Source organism: Polistes fuscatus, unplaced genomic scaffold, assembly GCF_010416935.1.
Source record: "Polistes fuscatus isolate 324 unplaced genomic scaffold, CU_Pfus_HIC Scaffold1, whole genome shotgun sequence".
NCBI lineage: Eukaryota > Metazoa > Arthropoda > Insecta > Hymenoptera > Vespidae > Polistes > Polistes fuscatus.
In genome coordinates, this window is record NW_025112997.1 from 7,143,039 (window position 1) to 7,162,391 (window position 19,353).

The following is a 19,353-nucleotide window of genomic DNA, read 5'->3' on the forward strand; positions in this document are numbered from 1 at the left end:
ACAGCTTATAGCAAGTCGTTGTTACAACCCTTTTACGATAAATCGATCCAAGCGAATACGTCCAATTTTGCCAAACGATTTTCAACCGATTACATTTACGCGCGCGCGTGTCATCTTATTCGTTAACTCTGCGTTATAATTTTATCGATTTCTCGAAACTTTATAAATAAATTGGAGATATTTGAAGAGCGGATTATATTTAATAAACGTTCAACTCTAGTCGATCTTAAATGAGAAAAATGAGATTTAGAAAACGGTTAGACGATTGAAACTATTCCTTGTACAAATGTTTTCAACTAAATGAAAATTATTAGGAAAAAAGAAAGGGAAGAGTCTCGAGAGCGACTTAAGAGTCGTTGTAAAAGAGGACGGCCAGCAACGAGGCACTTGACTAATGTTCTACCTGTTGTCCTGCAACACCTATGCGCCTACCTGTCCTCTCTCCTGTGAAGAGAGAAAGAGAGATTGGATCGTCTCGCGTGTCTCGTCGCACGCACTAGTACTTGTAAGCATACAGAAGAAGAAGAAGAAGAAGAAGAAGAAGAGACATAAGGTTTCTTCTCTCTTTATCTTTCTTATTCGTTTGCTCGCGCGGTCAGCTTAGCATTTCAATACGAGAGAGAAGACGACTCAATGCTGCATTCGAGCTGAGAATAAGGCTGCATGTGTAGAAAGAAAGAAAGAAAGAGAGAGAGAGAGAGAGACGGAAATAGAAAAGAGAAAGAGTATGTAAGAGAGTAAGCTTGACTAATACCACCCGTCCTACCTCCCTCCAACCTAACTCCTACGATCATTATTCATTTGTCGCCCGTTGGATCGGTCCCCCCTGCTATCACTTGGGGCAAACTCGGGGCCTCGCATCTACATTTCTTCTAACTTAACCGTTAAACTTTTACCTTCAAATTTTTTCAAGATAATTAACATAAAATTATACAACGGAATCAATCGTGCGCTTCTCTGTTTTTTTTTCTTTTTGGGTATAATAGGAATTCTAAAAGAAACGAAACAAACAATCCAGCGAGGAGTCAACGTCAAATGATAAAATTGCAATGATAGGAGAACAAAAATTGCAACGATTCGCATAGATTTCATTGGTTCGTATTACATACCTCCTAGAAAATGCGGCCTCGCAATGAGAACACCGATATCTTCTATCCCCTGTGTGCAGCTTCACATGACGATCCCTGCTCCGCTTATGCTTGAACAATCTCTCACACCAACTGCATCTGTACGGCATTTGGTCACCGTGGCTCTGCAATTAGAAAAGTCATAGCGAACTGTAACGACCACGGAGTCCTCGCGTTTATATCTCATTACACTTAAAACCAACCCGTATTATCGTCTTTCCTCTTTTGGTTACATCGAAATAACACCAATAATATTCCTTCAAATGATTCTTCCTTATCTTACATAACGATTTTCAATCGTATTCTATTATTCAACGAAAATTGGATTAGTTTCATCTTCGAGGAGGAGGAGGAGGAAAGAGAAAATCCGTTATAGACAAATTATTTCTTCTCTCTTTCTTTCTTTTTTGTTTGTTTGTTTTTTCAAAATCGAGAAAGATCTATGGATCTCTATGAAAGGGAATAAAGAAAATCTTCCCTGTTTCTTTTTTTTTTTTTTGTTCAATAGTATTCACGACGTAACTCGGTAAAAATCCTATCGACAAAAGCCTTTATGCTATAGAAATAATAAAAAAATAAAAAAAATAAAAAAGCATATTGTTAAGATCTGTATAAAATCGATTTTGCCAATGGATCGCTTTTTTTTTCTATCCTCGATCCGGAAAGAGATCTTTTTTCCTTGGGCGTAAAATCAGCTTGGTTCGTCCTCGCCATCGAAGGAGGTCTCTCTCTCTCTCTCTCTCTCTTTCTCTCTCTACTTGCTATCGTTTCACCCTTCGTCGAGAGATTGTCTCTTCAAAGGAGCCGACGACGATCTCTTGCTCGAAAGTCGAGCGGTTGTCCTCTACGTGCCGAGCTTACCTTCTGCCTTCTTCTTCAACAGACCAGTCAGGAAGAAAGAGAGAGACAGAGAGAGAGAGAGAGACAGACACTTGATGATCTCTGTCTCTTTTTTGTCCAAGGGAGAAAGCAACAACGAAAAGGAGAAAAGTAAACCCGTGTGGGATCATATCGGTCATACCGATCTGCTTGGGTGACACGACTTTGGACCAGCGCACGTTCTTTTTTTTTCTTTTTATTTTTATTTCTCTTTTTATAAACTTTATAAATGTTCCTTTTTGTCGTCATTCGGAAGGATTCCGGATACCCGATTGGACGTTAGGCTCGATGTAATCGACTTTTCAGAAAATCTTCCGTGGTACTCTCTCGTCAGTGTTCATTTCATGCGTCGTATATGTTGTATCATTTTTTGTAAGGACTCTAGAATAAAAGAGAGAGAAAGAGAGAAGAAAAATACCACACCTGGACGACGAGGAACCAGGAGGAAGAAGAAGAACTTGACCGGTACAACCTGTTATGAGACACGATACAGATTTTGACCCAAAGATGACCTTCTACTCGGACGCGGAAGAACGAACTAATGTCTTCGCCATGCAAAATAGAAGAGTTTAACAAAGCGGACGACACGTGTGTCCGTCCCCTCTGTCCATTTTCTTTTTTTTTCGATTCGATTGGAAAACTTTTGTTTAACTTACTTGTTCATGTTTCTTGAGGTAACTCAATCGTGGAAAAGTCCTATCACAGAATTGGCAAGGATAAGGTGCAGTTGGATTGTTACCGTCGGTACCAATTCCAACTTCCCCATCGATTTCGGGCTCCGACGGAAAACTGGCAGAAGTTGGCGTAGCGCAAGAGGATGGCGTTTCTCTTCCTCTTCGAGAACTTGGTCCGCCATCTTCGCTGTGCCAAGAGGAACTTCCGGTACCCAAAGCCTCTGTAAACATCGACAAGGATGGATTTTCATTAAAATAAGAACAGAAATGTCGTCGTCGATTTTTCATTCGTTCGAACGCGTCCACCGACGACAAATTTCGCGATAACTTTCAACAACCGATTCCTATTCTCTTTTTTATTTTTTTTTTTTCAAAACAGGTTTACGAGTGTCGTAAGACAGACCAGTTTCATGAACGACCTTACGAACTCAAAGCGTATATATTCGAGTTGCTTTACCTTGCCGTTATACGTCCCTTTATATTGTTTTCGTAACGAGCTCGCGGTGAAACTTGTACCATTAACCCAAGCCTTGCTAAGAAAGACCCATCCTCTAAGATCCTGCGGTTCATGCGAGTCAAAAAGAAAGGACACTTTTGCTATACCTTAGCGTTTGTCGGATTTAGCTACTGTATATATCTATCTGTCTATCTAATACGTGGTTTGAATTTATTTTATTTTTTTCCCTAGGATGATCTTGTTCGGTTGGTCTCTCGGTGTACATAACATTATATTCTATCCTCCCCCCCTCTCTCTCGCTAGCTTTAACTAGACAACTCTGTACTAGGATCCTAGATTTCGCGTAGGAGAAATTTGTTGCAACGAAGCCATCTTGGACTTGGATCGCTTATAATTATCGTCAATGAGAGACTCCCACCGTATGAGGACGATTCATGCAACGTGTACGCGAGGACGCTTCGTAAACGATGGAAATGACTCGGCTAGTTGGCCGTTTCCTCATTTGTCGGGACACCCACGAGTCGATTTAAGAGATTTTGCGGAATCCAGTGCCCATCGTGTCGAGGCACGAGCTGCTAGTGCATGTAATGCCACCCAAACGGTGGAGAAGAAAAGGGAAGAGAGGATCCAGACCAAATAGCTCTCATCCGCCCACCCACGCTATTAATCTATCCTACTTTTCGCTTCTTCTTCTTCTTCTTCTTCTTCTCTTAGGCGCCACTTTGTTTAATACTTGCTAATTCGATTCTCAGCTGCTTAACCATGAGAGATCATTTTCTCGGCAAGTTGATCCAGTTGATACCAGAATCGTTTAACGCGTTTCTCTCATAGTCAATTGAAAATTCAAGGATTCCAAAGGTTTCGAATTTACTAAAGTTTATCGATCGATCCCGATGCCTCGAGATATCGCGGATTGTGCAACGAATAGGCGACTCGCTCGTTGGTCCAAGGCACTCGCCCAATTGGCATCTCGTGCCTGACTCACGCACAAAGACATCGGGAACGTATCTGGAAATAAATATAAACCGAGCTGAAGGAACGCGAGGTACGCGCACCCAGGTGGCGATTTCTCGTTCCACAAGATCAGATAGAGCAATGATCAAAGGAAGAACACGAAGAAGGATATGAGAGAGAAAAGAAGAAGGTGGCGAGGAGGGTGGCGAGGGGAGTGGGCGAAAAGGGTGGTGAGGGATGCACACCGTTAGGATCTTTCAATCTTCTTCTTCTTTTTCTTCTTCTTCTTCTTCTTCCTCAATACTTTCGAGAGGTTTTATTTAGCGAGCGATTCTATCCAATCAGCGTTGATGTGTCATCGACGCGAAAATAGGCGCACTTAACACTGGCAGCTCTTTTCTGCCGATCTGCCGATGCCAGCCGTATTACGTTGTATGTTCCATGTACTTGAGATTTTCTATCTCTTTCTTCCTTATCATCTCTTATGTCTCCGAGTATACGTATATGCTATAGGTATATTGTGCTGTCACCTCGTGTCTCTGCTATTTATAAGACATTTCGACGACTCTTATTAATAGGGCCACGACTTAACGCCTTCGTTAATTGTGACTTATGTACGCGAATCAAGCTACGAACTGACTTTGCTCAGATTTTCTATAACGCAACAACCAGTGTCCCGTATATTACAATAACTTCCCAATGCTATATATATATCAAACTTTTTTTCACAAATTCTTTCTTAAAAGAATCTATCGTGAAATCCTATTGTTTATTAGTAGGAATTTATTTCTAAAGGTTTCTTTCTCCCTCCGAAAGCTATTAAAAGTTCATTGTCAATGATTCTCGTCGAATGGCCACTGACACAGAGTAGGAACGACGAATTATAGTACGTTTAATGACCGTTTGCTCGTGTGGCTACCAACGACGAGAGCTATTTATAGGTGCCTCAATCGAGTTTATGCTTGATGCGAATTTAATTAATTGTGACTTATGCGAATCTATTAACGCATGCGCAACAGATTGAACGAGTAACTTTACGATGATCGTTACGCCTAACTTTCATTAACGTTCACGATTTTTCCCTATACTCGTACTCGAATCTATCGGAACGGTAAATAATCATCGTGCTTTTTCTTCTAGATTATGCACATCGTTTCTTGCAATGTCATCGATTAGAACGAGTACTTTTTTTTTTATTCTACGAAAGTCGGAAGTGAAAGTGAGACCGATCGGAGTTCGATAAGACGTTGAATGCATCCTAGCGGAAAATACAAATTTTCAAGACTAAATAGAATCGTTCTTTTTTTTTTTTCATGTGAAATTTATATAACGAAAAATATTACTTATAAAACTTAAAATATAATTTATATAAAATATTATAATCATATTATTATTAATAGTGTCAAACCTTTGTTTTTATGAGGCTCTTCCTGCGAAGGTTCCTTATGCGCCTGAATCTTCCCGATAAGTAATTCCAATCTCGAACTATTGCCCTTGAACAGCATCTTGAGTATTTCAAATTCGTTTATCGCGGCTCACAATTTCACATAGGTTTACCACCCGGTGGTAACCTCTTCGAGAGGAAAAGGAAAAGGAAAAAATATGATCTAGCTCTCGAAGATTGAGAAGTCACTTTGAAGATGAGCTTCCGAAGCACGTGGAAATTCGAAACTTCCACATCGCGAGATCGTATTACACAAAGGAGACGCGTTAACGGACGCCTGCGTTTAGATAGATAGATCTTTCTTATCCAATGATAATAAAAGTCAAGGAAAAACAAACAAATATATAAATATATATATATATCTGTGTTTGTACTTAAAGTTCGTCTAATCAGTTTGATTTTTTTCTTAAGTAACACCTCGCATAAAGATCACTCAAAGTTTTGCAAATCCTTCGTCAATTTCGCACAATTTAGAAAATCTAATAACGTTAAATTATTCTCCATTTTTAAATACGTGGAGATGGAAAGAAAAAGAACAATCGTTTACTTGATCCTTTAACGATGAACAAATCGTTTATCGATCCCGTCGGCCACTTGGTAAATTCGTTTTTACAAATCCAAATCCTTTGATTTCTCTAGATAAATATTATCATGTGTGTAGATATTAAACAGCTACCAATAGAAATTAGTACTTTTACTTATCTAAATCATAATAGATCGAAATCATATTATGATGAAAGGTCAAGATGTATGATCCCATTCAAGTAAATTCGTTCGGATATATAACGATCTCTCTCTCTTCTAATCATTCTCAAATGATCTTTCAATATAATCAATCAAATGTACACTTGATATTTATGAATCATATATATATATATATATACATATACATATATATGTAATGTAATGTAAATGATCTAACGAAAATGTTTGTCTTTCTTGAAAAGTTTCGAAATGTTCGATATTTCGAAGATATATAAATATCGATCAATCGGAAGGATCTATGGAAAACTTTGAAGACGATCTTCTCGGTGTGACTGGTGTATGCTACACTGACGAGTATCACTAACGCGTGCCACGAAGAAGAACGGTGACTATTATCGCGCGAGGCGGCGATGCGAGCGACACGGCAAGTATGAGAGAGAGAGAGAGAGAGAAAGAGAGAGAGAGAAGGAGAAGGGAGCTGAAAAGCCTCCTGAGAGACGTCAGGGAGTCCCCTGGGAAACCGGCAATCGTATTGGACGGGAGGCGGGCTCTCACATACTAACGAGTACACCCACCTTCTGGGTTGCTTCTCTCTTTCTCACTCTACCATTGCCACCTATTTAACCTTTGATGAAAGGTTTCAACGATTAATACCTATATCTACTTTCTACATACAATTAGATGTGTCTAAAAAAAATAATCATTTTTAATTTTTATATTAATTATATTCTGGAATGATTGTAGAGTATAAGCAAAATGTTACATTCTACAAACACCTGATACGTTATTAGGAATAAATAAATACGAATTTATATATTATGATAGTCGAAAATTCGTAATACAAGTTTCATACTTTTTACTCCGAATCCTGCAAATGGAACCGCTCAATCGTACCGCGAGTTTGACGTACTTTTGCACGCTGGTATCCTTTCTCGATAACCGAAACTAATTTGACAAAGGAATCGAACGTCCTTTTTTTTTTTTCTATGGAAGCGTTGAACCACAACGGAATACCGTTAGCGATGACCCCTTGCCGATAGCAAATACGATTTCTTAGGATTATATCAAAAAATATAGTACGATTATCAACTTGGGTCCAAGTTATCCGGTTATTTTGCTGCTATCAAGAATAATATAAAACTCGAAATAGATTTTTCACACATTCTCCTTCCCCCCCTCTCGCCCGTTTTGAGAGTTTAACAGCGGGAATTTCAACGAGCACCTTTAGCGTTCAGGAGACGGAATTTGTCTCGCGAGTATAATGTGTTTGAGAGTAAGGCAAAAATCCTAAGTGGACCCCCTGTCATTCCTGTGAAATCGCGTGGAATGGATTCTCACACACGGTTGGAGTTCTGTACCACCTTATGAAAGCACAACAGAAAAGTTTGAATTTGCCGTATGACTCCCTATAGGGTATAGTAGGTAACCCCCATAGGTATGTCACTCTAACCCGTGCCAAGACGCTGCTGTTCACGTTCGGCCCACCCATCGTGATTATTTATCTTATTGCGATCGTGACTTTAGGTGGTCTTCTTTTTTTCTTTTTTACTACTATTCAATCTCGCTTTTTTACTAATATTTTGACTATGTTGGAAACATGGGCGCTAATTACTTGTATACTTTTTTCTTTTCCAATAGAAATATTTGCGTATATGTGTGTATGTGTGTGTGTGTGAGAGAGAGAGAGAGAGAAAAACGATTAAATGATTCGTGTAATTCGTGTAGCCAATATCGAGATCCGATCGATATTCGAAGTGGAGCGGATCATGCAAACGAGTTTGATCGATCTCAAGCAGCAATCGCATCGAAGCGAAACCATCCGGACAAAAACGAGAGATGTCGATTTTACAGAGAGCTGTTCTGAGAGATGACTCCCATCAGATGCATCTTTATGATTGCGTGACTTTCGATTTGTTATAATTTTTTTTCTTACAAATTTATCCTGATCGATGTAAAAGTATAAATTCAGAAAAACTTAATGTAAAAAATGTACAATCCTATGTTTTATATTATTTACTCGTAACAGTTATAATCTATAGTTCATTTAATTTTTATATTGCGGTTAAATTCAATATTTATAAATTAACACGTTGGCAATTAAATTGAATTTATTATTAGTTCGAATATTAATATAATTGGCATAATATTCAAGTATAAGAAATGATATATCGTTATGATAGAAAAATATTAACATTATATAATAAAAAGAAGAAAAAATAATTTGAAAAAGGGATGCAAGAAAGGTGGTTGAGCACGCGTTAAGTCGATTCGTTGTGGGAGGTACCTTAATAGAGCGCATGTGCGAGTCTCCAAAGTTTCCTCACTCAATCGACTCCGCCTACGTTGCTCCCGTACTGTTCTTTACTAATGCACACGACGGTGTGCAGTCACCCACGCTGTTCTACACGCTACTATCCCCACCACATGAATCGGCCGACTCGTAAAACGTACGCACGCACTCCGTTGAAGCGCCACGCGCGATTTCCATTCATAGATCGAACCGCCCGCAAACTTAATCTTTAAGCTGCGTTCACACGTGCCTATTTCATTTTTTTATTTTCTCTCCTCTTTCTTTAAAATTAATTACAAGTGCATACGTACGTATATACGTACAATTAACATTTTCAAATTATTATAATAGCAATGATTCGTCGATCCTATTTTTATTTATAACTAAGAAATGGCTCCAAAAAAAAAAAGATAGAAATGGGATCCTTGGTTAAAAAAAAAACCCTGTAGACTCCCATTCTCGTTTATATATAAGCACACCATAGTCCGGTTTCACGTTTTGCGGTCAACAAATCACACGGAAACCATAGAATCATTTCAATATCTTCGCAAGGCTGTGAGAACAACGTCGATGTGATTTTCTTCTTGAATTTATTAGATTGAAACGTTCTCACGAGAAGGAGAACGAAAGAAAGTTTAGAACGAATGTCTCCGATACTTTCACGATCAGCTTAACACCTCAAAAATAATCTTTCTCTAATACCATAAAAGAGATTGCTGAGTAAACGTCGATTATTTGAACGTTTTTCTTATCACATTTCGGTCTCAGCTTGTTAGAGTTTAAATTATTAATAAGAAAAGACTCGGAAGAAAATCGAAAGTGATTGCCAATGATTATTCATCAATTTTTTTCATTCGCATTATTATTTCTTCCTTATCGCAAAATAATCATTTGAATAGTGCAATTGCAGCGTAGTTTCATCGATTAACAATTCTAAATGAAATGTTCGAAGTACAAACTAAATTACTCGAAGACTAATATCTTATCTCTATTTTTATTTCGAAGATATCTATGTTTTGACTAGATCTACTTGTCATACGAAATGATTTCTGAGGAACTCCGAAGATCTGAATAAATGTTTTAACCGGAAGTGTAACTTCTTGGTAAATTGTCCCAAAGTTCTGTCTCATCGTTAACTTATTACTACTGTTACAGCAATGACCATTCGCATGATCTTCGAAACAATAACGTTGAAGATAAGAGACAATGAAACAAAAGAGGGAGGGAGAGAGAGAGAGAGAAAGAGAGTTCAAGATCCTTTCGCGTGTTCGCGAGAATATATTGGGCGGTAAATTTAAACCTGAATAGTGGCGTTCTGCTCGAAGTAAACTTCCGGTCCGGTGAAGAGTAAATTTCCACGAAAGCAGGAAATGTTCTAACAGGAAGTGACTACCCTCTTAGACCTTGCACCCTTCAGACTGACCACCATTTTACTTAAACCATCTGAAATCCCATTTCGGTTGTCTTTAAATCTTCGTCTGACTTTCTTGATATTACTCGAATTACTTTTTAAGAGACCGATTAACGAAAAATGAATGTAATTCGATTGTATCCATACAACACAATTTATTATTTTAAATCTAATACATTTAGATTATCTTCAGTTCACATTTAATAATTAATTTAATTGTAATTTTAACATGAAAATATTTTTCCTTAGAAATAATTCGTCACGCGTAAGAACATTTTTCATCGCACCTATCTAGCTTGTAAAAATCCAATTTCGAAAGACGTTTGACTATCCTCGAAAGATACCAAAGAACTGATTTATTTTTGTTCAGACTCCAATGCAATAACAACGAGCACCCCCCACGTGTCCCGATACGCTCCTGTATCGTTCTAACTTACGAGACTTTTACGCTAGAGATTTTTTGTCGGACAGGAATAAGAAAAAATAGCGTTAGTGTTTCGACCACGAAGAGGTCAGACAGGTGAACCTTAATTCGTTGGAGGGCTTGATATCAAAGACGACCGCCAGGATCGTCGAGAGGATTCGCCGAAACCACTACGAGTATTCAGCTGTATCGTTATTAAGGGTCACTCGAGCGTTTATTTTTTTTATATTCTTCACTTTTCTCCCTTCTCTTTCTCTCGTAGGATAAAACAATCACCTTATCGTATGCGATTGCACTCGCAATATCATTTCAAGTATAATTATGAATAATTAAACCTATTCGGAGCTTAATATAATTACAAAGTTGTAAATAAGATTTATCATACATTTAGAAACACACACACACACGCACCATGTTGATTTTCGAACGAGTCTTTTGATTAATTTTCAATTGTTTATGCTTAGGCTTTACATTGATTTTCTTGGATGATTTGCTACAAGATGAGACGATTATGGCACGTGCCTTTAGTTCACGGTTGACTCAATGATCATCGAAGTATATCGAAACATAGTATCACCTGTCTCTTGAAATCGAGTACTTGCTCGTCTCGGTGCACGAGCATCTTGAATGGAAAAAAGGTCAGTTAATAGCAGGTAAGAAGGTACCTGAGGAGAATCAATGTTGTCTTCTCCCGCATACGACCTCACACCTGTTAATAGGATCACCTGTGTTCGACGAAGCAAAACGTTCGAGTCACGTCCATTTTTCTAACGATTCGACTCAATAATCGAACGATTAACGCATCGTCAACGAGTTATCGAGAAACGTTTGTTTATTTTTGTAAATGAATAAAATGAATTTTCGTCTAACTCGCGTTGGCAAGTTTTGCTTTGATTACGTTAGACGTAGGAGAAACGTAGGTACCAAAGAGAATTGCGGTGAGGTACGGAGGTTAACGAGTCAACTAGGTATATCGACTTAAATGTCGCAAGCACAGTAAGAGAATACCTTTACCTACAACTTGTTGCTTCTCACCGGAGCTTTCACTCGAGAACCGAAACTCTATCGAGCGTGCCACCAACTTGGACGAAACGATTAAACGATTATAATATCTTATATATATATATATATTTTTAGAACAAATATTATTCACATTCTCCGCGTAATCCTTTATAAATAATAATTCTTTTATATGGCGATGAAAAAAAAAATATAAAAGTATTCATTTTTCGGAATAAATTTGGAATGAAAATAATACTCGTTGGATTGAATAATGCGAACGAGTTACCAAAAAGAAAAAAAAAAAACAGGGAAATAAAGAGAGATTCTTCGTGGGTGCCCAACGTACAGCTCGTTCCTAAATCTCAGATTACAATCTGCCTGGCGAATGGTGCTAAGATTAAGGACCCCTTTGCTTTCTGGCTCGCCCATAGGCTGTACAATATGGAGAGCGAAGGGAGACAGAAAAAGATTCTTCTTGGTCTTTTTTCGACAAGATTAAGATGTCACGCGTGTACAAATACAGCTGGTAAAACTACACGAAAGAAGCAAGCAAGAAAAAACAAAATCAAAATTCGAAGCTACGCTTCTTGATAAATGTAAATTGAGAATATAATGTTGCTTAACTTTTGTCATTTTCATAGAAAATCATTATATATCGGAGTTGTTTGAGAAATCGTAATAGATTTTTCATATTAATTTCATCTTCGATGAGACTAGAACATTCGAGTTTATTTTTTTATCTTAACAAAAGATTGAAAAAAAAGTACAACAGCAACGAATCGAGAATCTCTCGTTGGACTCAACGGGAGACTGGATAGTTCAACTTGGTGATAACGTAGAAGAAAATGAATAAGAGAGAGAAGGTTCTCCTCGTAGGATCGCATCGAACTCCCGCTGCTTGTGGTATCATGTTAACTGTCGTGTCATTGTCACGCGGAACCACACTGTGGAAACATTTATTTGAAAAATCTACTTCCTTTTAGTCATGGTTCATTAATTTGTAAAGATCTTTCGATGCGATTCGAGTATGATTTAATTTTCTATATTTGCTTTTTAGAATTAATTATTTCACAATTTTTATATATATATATATATATTGAAATATAAATTATTATATCATAACTGTGTCAAATAATAATATGTGTTAATCGATAACAAAAAATTGGATTTAATACTCGTATCAATGCGAACGTCCATGAAAACTGTTCTATCCGTGAAGTGTTAAGATTTGAAGTATCACGTTGTTCGTAGGAGCAAAACGAATCGTATAAAATAAAAGATAGAACGAGAGAGAAGTGACAAGACAAAAGATATAAGAAGAGAATTCTGACCGGTAAGGACGACGGACTGTGGGAAGAAAACTTGTTTCTTTGCTTTTGCCGAGATGTCCGATTTTCCCTTCTTCGCGATGAATTGCAGTATCATAGATATCAAGAAAATCATTGTTTTAATAAATCTGTCTATCGCATTCGCGAACACATATGATTTATTTTATCAAATCGAAATGAAATGAACAAAAAGTAAGATTTAAAAAAAAGGTCCAATCGCGTCCTCTTGCGTAGTTTCGTATAGGAGAACAAGGACAAAACGAGAGGAGGATAGTTGAACGGGTGTGAAGAGAGAGAGAGGGGTAGGGAGCGCATATCATCTTAAAGTTTAATTGAGTCTTGGTCTCGTAGGAACGAAGCCTCGGAGCCAATCTTACTCGGTGCCGAGGCCCCAAGGGGTTGTAGGGGTCCTGCCGTTTCTGCACCCTCCCTTCTCTTCTCGCGACGAAGCATGGCGTTTCGTCGATTCTCAAGAGGACATCCGGATATCTCTCTCTTGATGCGACCTCCTTTCAAGGTACATTCGTCTTCGGTTAAACTCGTACGATCGAGAGATATCTCTCTCCGTAGATATTTTCTTTGGATGACTTATGCTTACGAGTATTTTTTTGTTCCTTTTCTTTTTAGATAAAATAGATAAAGAATAGGTAGCGGGTAGATACTCAACTATGAACCCGATAGTTGACAGATCTACTTCAGGGACGCGCCCCTGCCTACGCGAGCCTTGGTTTATCTCCCAAGACCATACGGGTCAAACCATTGTCCTATCCCTGACTCTCCTTTCAAACCCACAAATTCTCCTTTTCTAATATCCTATAATTTTATACTCGCCAACTCGTATGGCCAAAATAACCCTTAACATGCGTTAAGGGAAGCCTATGCTCGATACTGGGCGCAAACGGGCTAAAGAAGAAGAAGAGAAGATAAAGAATGCGATCGAAGGGTTCGATGGTTTTCGCGGTAGCTAGCTAGCATTGCAAATTGTTAGTTTTATCGAGTTTTCATTCATCTTTTTCGATTTAGAACGAAGAGTAAGTTAAATTGGTGGTAGGCGTATCGCCAAATGTAATATTCGTTGGATTGAAATATTTGACGCTAGGATTAAAAAATGAGGATAGGTGGTGGTAAAAGAATGTCGAGAGATTTGTATGATAGCCGAAACTCGATGGCGAGGAGATTAAGCTCGACTCGAAGATAACGGTGAATACGGTACGCGTCTGGAGTTGGAATTAACGCGGGGATGGAGTAAGAGATGGGGGGAGGTTAGGTGCTTTTGCACGGACCCTCTTCTCTCTTCTCCTTTCTCTCGTGGGATACGGTGTAATTCATCGCAAGAGGCTGCTCGTCCTCGACCCTTCTTCTTCTTCTTCTTCTTCCTCGACGATACCCAACGCCAACCAGCACTAAAGTCGGCTGGCTGGCTGGCTGGCTGGCTGGCTCTAGGGCGAGTACCGAATTACTTGTAAATGTTTAAACTTTCTTTCGAGGAAGTCTCCTCATTTTTTTAGCCATGCTTTTGGAGCTTACTTCGAATACTTCAATATCTTCTTCTTTCTCGCGTTCATCAACTTTTCACTCATTATTAGCAATTTTTTTCCTTTTTTTATTTTTTAACGTGTGTTAAATATGAACGAGAAATTCATATCAAAGTAGAAATTAAATGGTTGTAATCAATCCGAATGATGCGTCTCTCTCTCTCGTGTCCAATTCTATTCATCGGAAATTTTGAATGACAGAACTCTTAGAATGGGGATGAATTTGATCTGTTCTTTAATAATAATATAAAAAAAAGCGGTACCTAATTGCAGCAAAAAGAAAACAACATAATCTAGATGTTTTTTCGACGTTTAACCCACGAATCGTATTCACCTGTAAGAACGTAACCAGATACCCCAATCATCTTGTCACGGATTATAGAAGCTCGTACAAAGGGCGTCCCACAATAAACCGCCCCCGTAGGACACTAGGGTCCAAAGTACGAGATGCCGATTCAAATATAACCGCTCCAGTCGATTCTCTCTCACGATAATCGTATCGAACTTCTTAAATTTATATCTCGAGAAAATAAAGATAAAAAAGATGGAAAATATTCTTATCAATGTTTTGGTGCAAAAAGTAAAATTTATTTACAAAAAAAAAAGAACTGATATATATAAATATATTTGTTTTTTCAAGATAATCTCGATAAAAGTAATTGAAATCTCATCCACGTTTTCGAAGCCGATCCTCGGAGAATATACCTCGAAGGTTTCGAGAAAGGACAAAGATGTGCCCTTACGATTCTGGTACCGATCACGGTGTGCCTTGGGTTCATACTTTGTTTTATACCCCTGTTATATCGGGTTACGTGTACCACCTAATGCCTGCTATATAAAGGAGACACAGTAGGCTCCATCGGTTCTCCACGGACAGGATATCCATTCTATATTATATTAAATCGTGAACCGGCTCCTTTTCTCTCTCTCTCTCTCGCTCCCTCTCTTTTTCCTTCCTCGAACATGCGGAATGGAATCATCGAGCAAAAGGGGTGGCCTCGAGAGGGGCACGAAGAAAGGGCGGTTCTGATTTTTGTCTTCGCACAGTCCATTGTGAGTTACCGCTCGTGGGACATCCGATACGCGTTCTTCGAAATGCGTCACTAAACGTACGAAATGGAGCGAAACCAAACGATCGGTTGTACCCTTCCTGGAAACTTTAGAACATCCGCCGGATTCATCGATCTCACCCTCTCGGCCTATCGTCTAATCGTTTTACTATCTCTTTCTCTAGTTTCTTCTTGGATAATTACGACCAATTCACGAGCAGTTTTCTTCTCCCGACAAAATTCCTACGAGTTCATATTCAAAAAAAAAAAAAAAGGAATCATTAAAATAACTTTACGAAATGTAATCTATTTCAAATAGGTTCATCAGCTTGACTAATAAGTACTCTCGTATTAAATGAAATGAATCAATGATAAATAATTGGATCGATTTTCGATAGAAATCTTAGTACGTTTCATATCTAAATGCTAACAAGTAATTTGCGATTATGGGCTGTGCGTCCGGTTTTGTTTACGAGTATTTTAGCATAATATTGCAGAAAAGGAAGGCCGATGTCCGAGCCAAAGAGTATCTTGAGTTTATAGAAAGAGATAGAGGATAGAGGTGTATCCAGTAAGAACAAACGGTGTTCTCTCTCTCTCTCTCTCTCTCTGGGGAGAGATGGAATGGGTAGCACTGAAAGAGCGTCCAATTGGTGCCCAGGGTGCATTTGCGTCTAATTCAATGCATTATACCCCTACTACGCGGTCGCCAGGAGCGATTCTCGACGACTAGGAAGCATCCGGGGCAGCACGACATCGCTTCGCTAACCACCTCTCTGGCTAACCACCCAGCGAAAGCTCCTGTGGCTTCTCTCCTACCTGCGAATCGATCTCTCTCTCTCTCTCTCTCTCCCTCTCTCTGTGTTAGACCCTTTGCCCTGACCATTCTCCGGTCTCACATTATTACCTTGCCGCAAACGAAATTATCGCTTCTCCAAGAATCTTAATTGGTTTCCACGTGCACTGGATGATATTCCTGATTGATCTATCGATCGATTATCGATCAAGAGAATGGAATTTACGACGATTATTCCTATGTCTCTTCGAGCAAGAGAGTAGAGAGTAGAAAGAGAGAGAGAGAGTTTAATAATTTTTACTCGTGTGATGTGTTGATAAATTAAGTCTAATTTTTCCAATCACGTGGATCGAACTTTTCGTTCGAAATTTTAGATACTAAAACAAAAGGCAAATAAACTTTTCGATTCCCAAAAGAATAACTCATTCTAGTCGTAGGAAAAACCAATTTCCGTGGCGAACGTTTCTCGTTGGTACATTTCTTTCAAGGACGTCTCTATCTATCTCGTCTGAGAACGCGAAGAAGAAGAGAAGAGAAGAGAAGAGAACTGAGGATTCTCGGAGGATAGGAAAAGCATGGACCACGGGATCGAGCGAAGAGAGTGCGATAAGAAGACACCCGCAGGTGTAATTATGATTACCGCAGTGCAGAGAAAGACGGAGTATTGCGGAGCTCGTATGGCAGCCATGGGATCGTGGGAAATAGGAATCCTCGAACGGCACTTTCGCGTCTCCGTTCTTCCTACCAGCTAAAGCCGACCACCAACAACGCTGTTTTCCGATTGTTGGTCCCCTGGCCTTTCCCTGTGGCTTCCTACTCTAACCAACTGTGCTTCTTTGCACTCTCTTTTCAAATTCCATTGCCTCGACGTTACACACACACACACATAGAGCAAACTTCAGCTACAGTAGCTTTCTAACGAAACCATTTGCCTCGATTCATTTCGATCGAGAGAACTTATGAAACATCTTTTCTTTTTTTTTTTTTCTATAATCGAACAAGCATCCTATAACGCGATTTATTTATATCACGATACGAGAAACCGAGAGAAGTAATGTAAATTATGCAAATGTATTCTGCGTTATGTAGAAATTATGTTAACAATGTACCCGCGTTATAAAAGAGTTGCCTGGAAATGATTTACCGTACATCTTCAAAATGTACTCGTCCAATTTTTTATAGCGTTCGTATATGTGTATACAAACGAATATATGGAAAGAGAAAGAAGAGAGAAAGAAAAATTAGCGTGGGTTCCATTTAGAGAAAGGGGAGTCGTTCGTTTCTCTACTGGAATAGTTAACACAGCTGAGTTTTTCCAGCATGGACCCCATGGGTCTTGACTATAGCACCCAGAGGTCTCGTTTCGGCCTATGCTTTATACTTAACCACCTTTGTATCCTCGTCTATTTTGTTTCTCCGAGGAGATCACAGAAATCCAAGAGAAACTTCGTTTCTACTAACTAACAACAGGAATCACACATCCGAGTAAACCTTTCGAATGACTTCTTCATCTCGTCCAAAAGGCATACAACAGAGAAAACGATAAGACATTCGAATGTTTTCTTTCTATTTTCTTGCGTTTTAATTGGATCCTAAGGTATTCATTTTCTTATCGAGTTGTGATCTATACCGACCGTTAACTTTAACAACATGATATAGAAAAAATAATATAAGACAGTGATCGATCTATTTCATTCGTTTAAAGAACTTTCACCCTAAGCCAATGTCAACCTTGCGAATCTCGTCGTCTTATTTTAGGTTTCGTTCGGTCGAAGAAATTAATGTTGATTCATACTCGTCGGGAAATAAATACGATCGATAAAGTCAACGATCCAACGTTGGTTTTTATTCGACGACCAGATCGGCCGATTTGAAACGAGTATAACGCGATTCGAATTTTCCCAACAAATTTGATCGTTCGATCGTTTTCAATTAGGAGTAACGTTGTGAATGAACCTTTAAGAAAAATCTTCCCTTCCGTTGTCTTGTTTCGATACATCGCTTCGAATCGACTCCTTATCCATCATCCCAATGGCTTTGCCAAAACAAAACGAGAGAACGAGGAACTCCTCTCTCGATATGCGAGTTGTGGTATTATATTATTTTTAAAAGGATATTACAATTTCACTCTCTATAATTATAGATCGAATGAAAATTTCTTTTCCTTTTGTTTTGTTTAGACGAAAAGTTAAGTCCCGAAATTGATATCGAATAGAAAAATAATAGAGATTGAACGTGCCTAAGTTTAGAAATATTCATGGTGTTCGGCACGTTTACGATCGATTTCGAATACGTAGGCATAGATGTACGTAGTATTGTAGGATACGGTTGGTCTGCAATAAGGCCGCAACGGAGTTTTCTCAACGTAACGCGAATTCAATTAGCCGTAAGCGTTTCTCTGCGGTCGACACGTGGGCGAGGGCGCATAATGCGTACGCCGTCTTCCCGATGAACAGAGAGAAAGAGAAAGACGATAGTTTCTATAAGAAAGATAAGGAAAAAGTAAAAAGAAGAAGAAGAAGAAGAAGAGATTTCAAGAGCCTGCATCAACGTTTCTCCAAGAGAGAAGGACACGCCAGTTACCAGGAGTGTGAGCTCACCGCGATCCTGAGGTCGCATCTTCTCCTTCCACCAAAGGGCAAATTGCTTCGATCCTTGTCTCAACTGCCCTCAAACCGCAATTGCTTAAGAGCTAGCAATTAAACGGCTCGCACCACCACCACCACCACCACCAAGAATATCTTTAAGGGGTCTTTGCCTTCATCCGAACGTACATATTCCCTGACCACTTTCTTTCTTTATTTCAATAGCCGATTATTCTTCGGAAGAAAGTTTGGCGCAACATTCTCGTCTCGCTTTATTTGTAATATTTAATATTTTATATTAGCATACATACCATGATACACGGATATATATATATATTCGAATAAAAATCCGTAGAGTCAGCATCGATAATAATACTCGTAAGAATTCAAATGTGGATATAAAAAAACGGTTGAGAAAATCATCGAACGTATTGATCTTATCCCTTAAGCATTTTATCCCTTAAGATCTTATCCCTTAGAACATTTTCTAAACGTTCGTCGTCCGTTAGAAAAGTTTGTAAAGGAAGAATGGAAGAAGAAGAAGAAGAAGAAGAAGGATGGAGAACGTTGTTGTTGTTCTTCTATACTTTGTAATTTTCTATGAAGAGAAAGGATCGGCATTGAGATCTGCGGTTTGTTCCACGATAATAGTAAAGGATATATATCCTTCGTGTTATGCGAAGTACTTGTGAG

At 38.7% G+C, this 19,353-nt stretch overlaps 1 protein-coding gene across 1 annotated transcript in view; it reads right to left on the reverse strand.

Annotated features, from left to right (window-relative positions):
* The window catches only part of LOC122513423 (zinc finger protein 423 homolog), a 47,994-nt gene that overhangs the window by 5,981 nt on the left and 22,660 nt on the right, over positions 1-19,353 (reverse strand). The window contains exons 6-7 of the mRNA XM_043629770.1: positions 2,663-2,901; positions 1,110-1,252 (exon numbers count right to left, since the gene is read on the reverse strand). Of these exons, the coding sequence (XP_043485705.1) occupies positions 1,110-1,252; positions 2,663-2,901 (382 nt within the window). The remainder of the gene's footprint in view (positions 1-1,109; positions 1,253-2,662; positions 2,902-19,353) is intronic.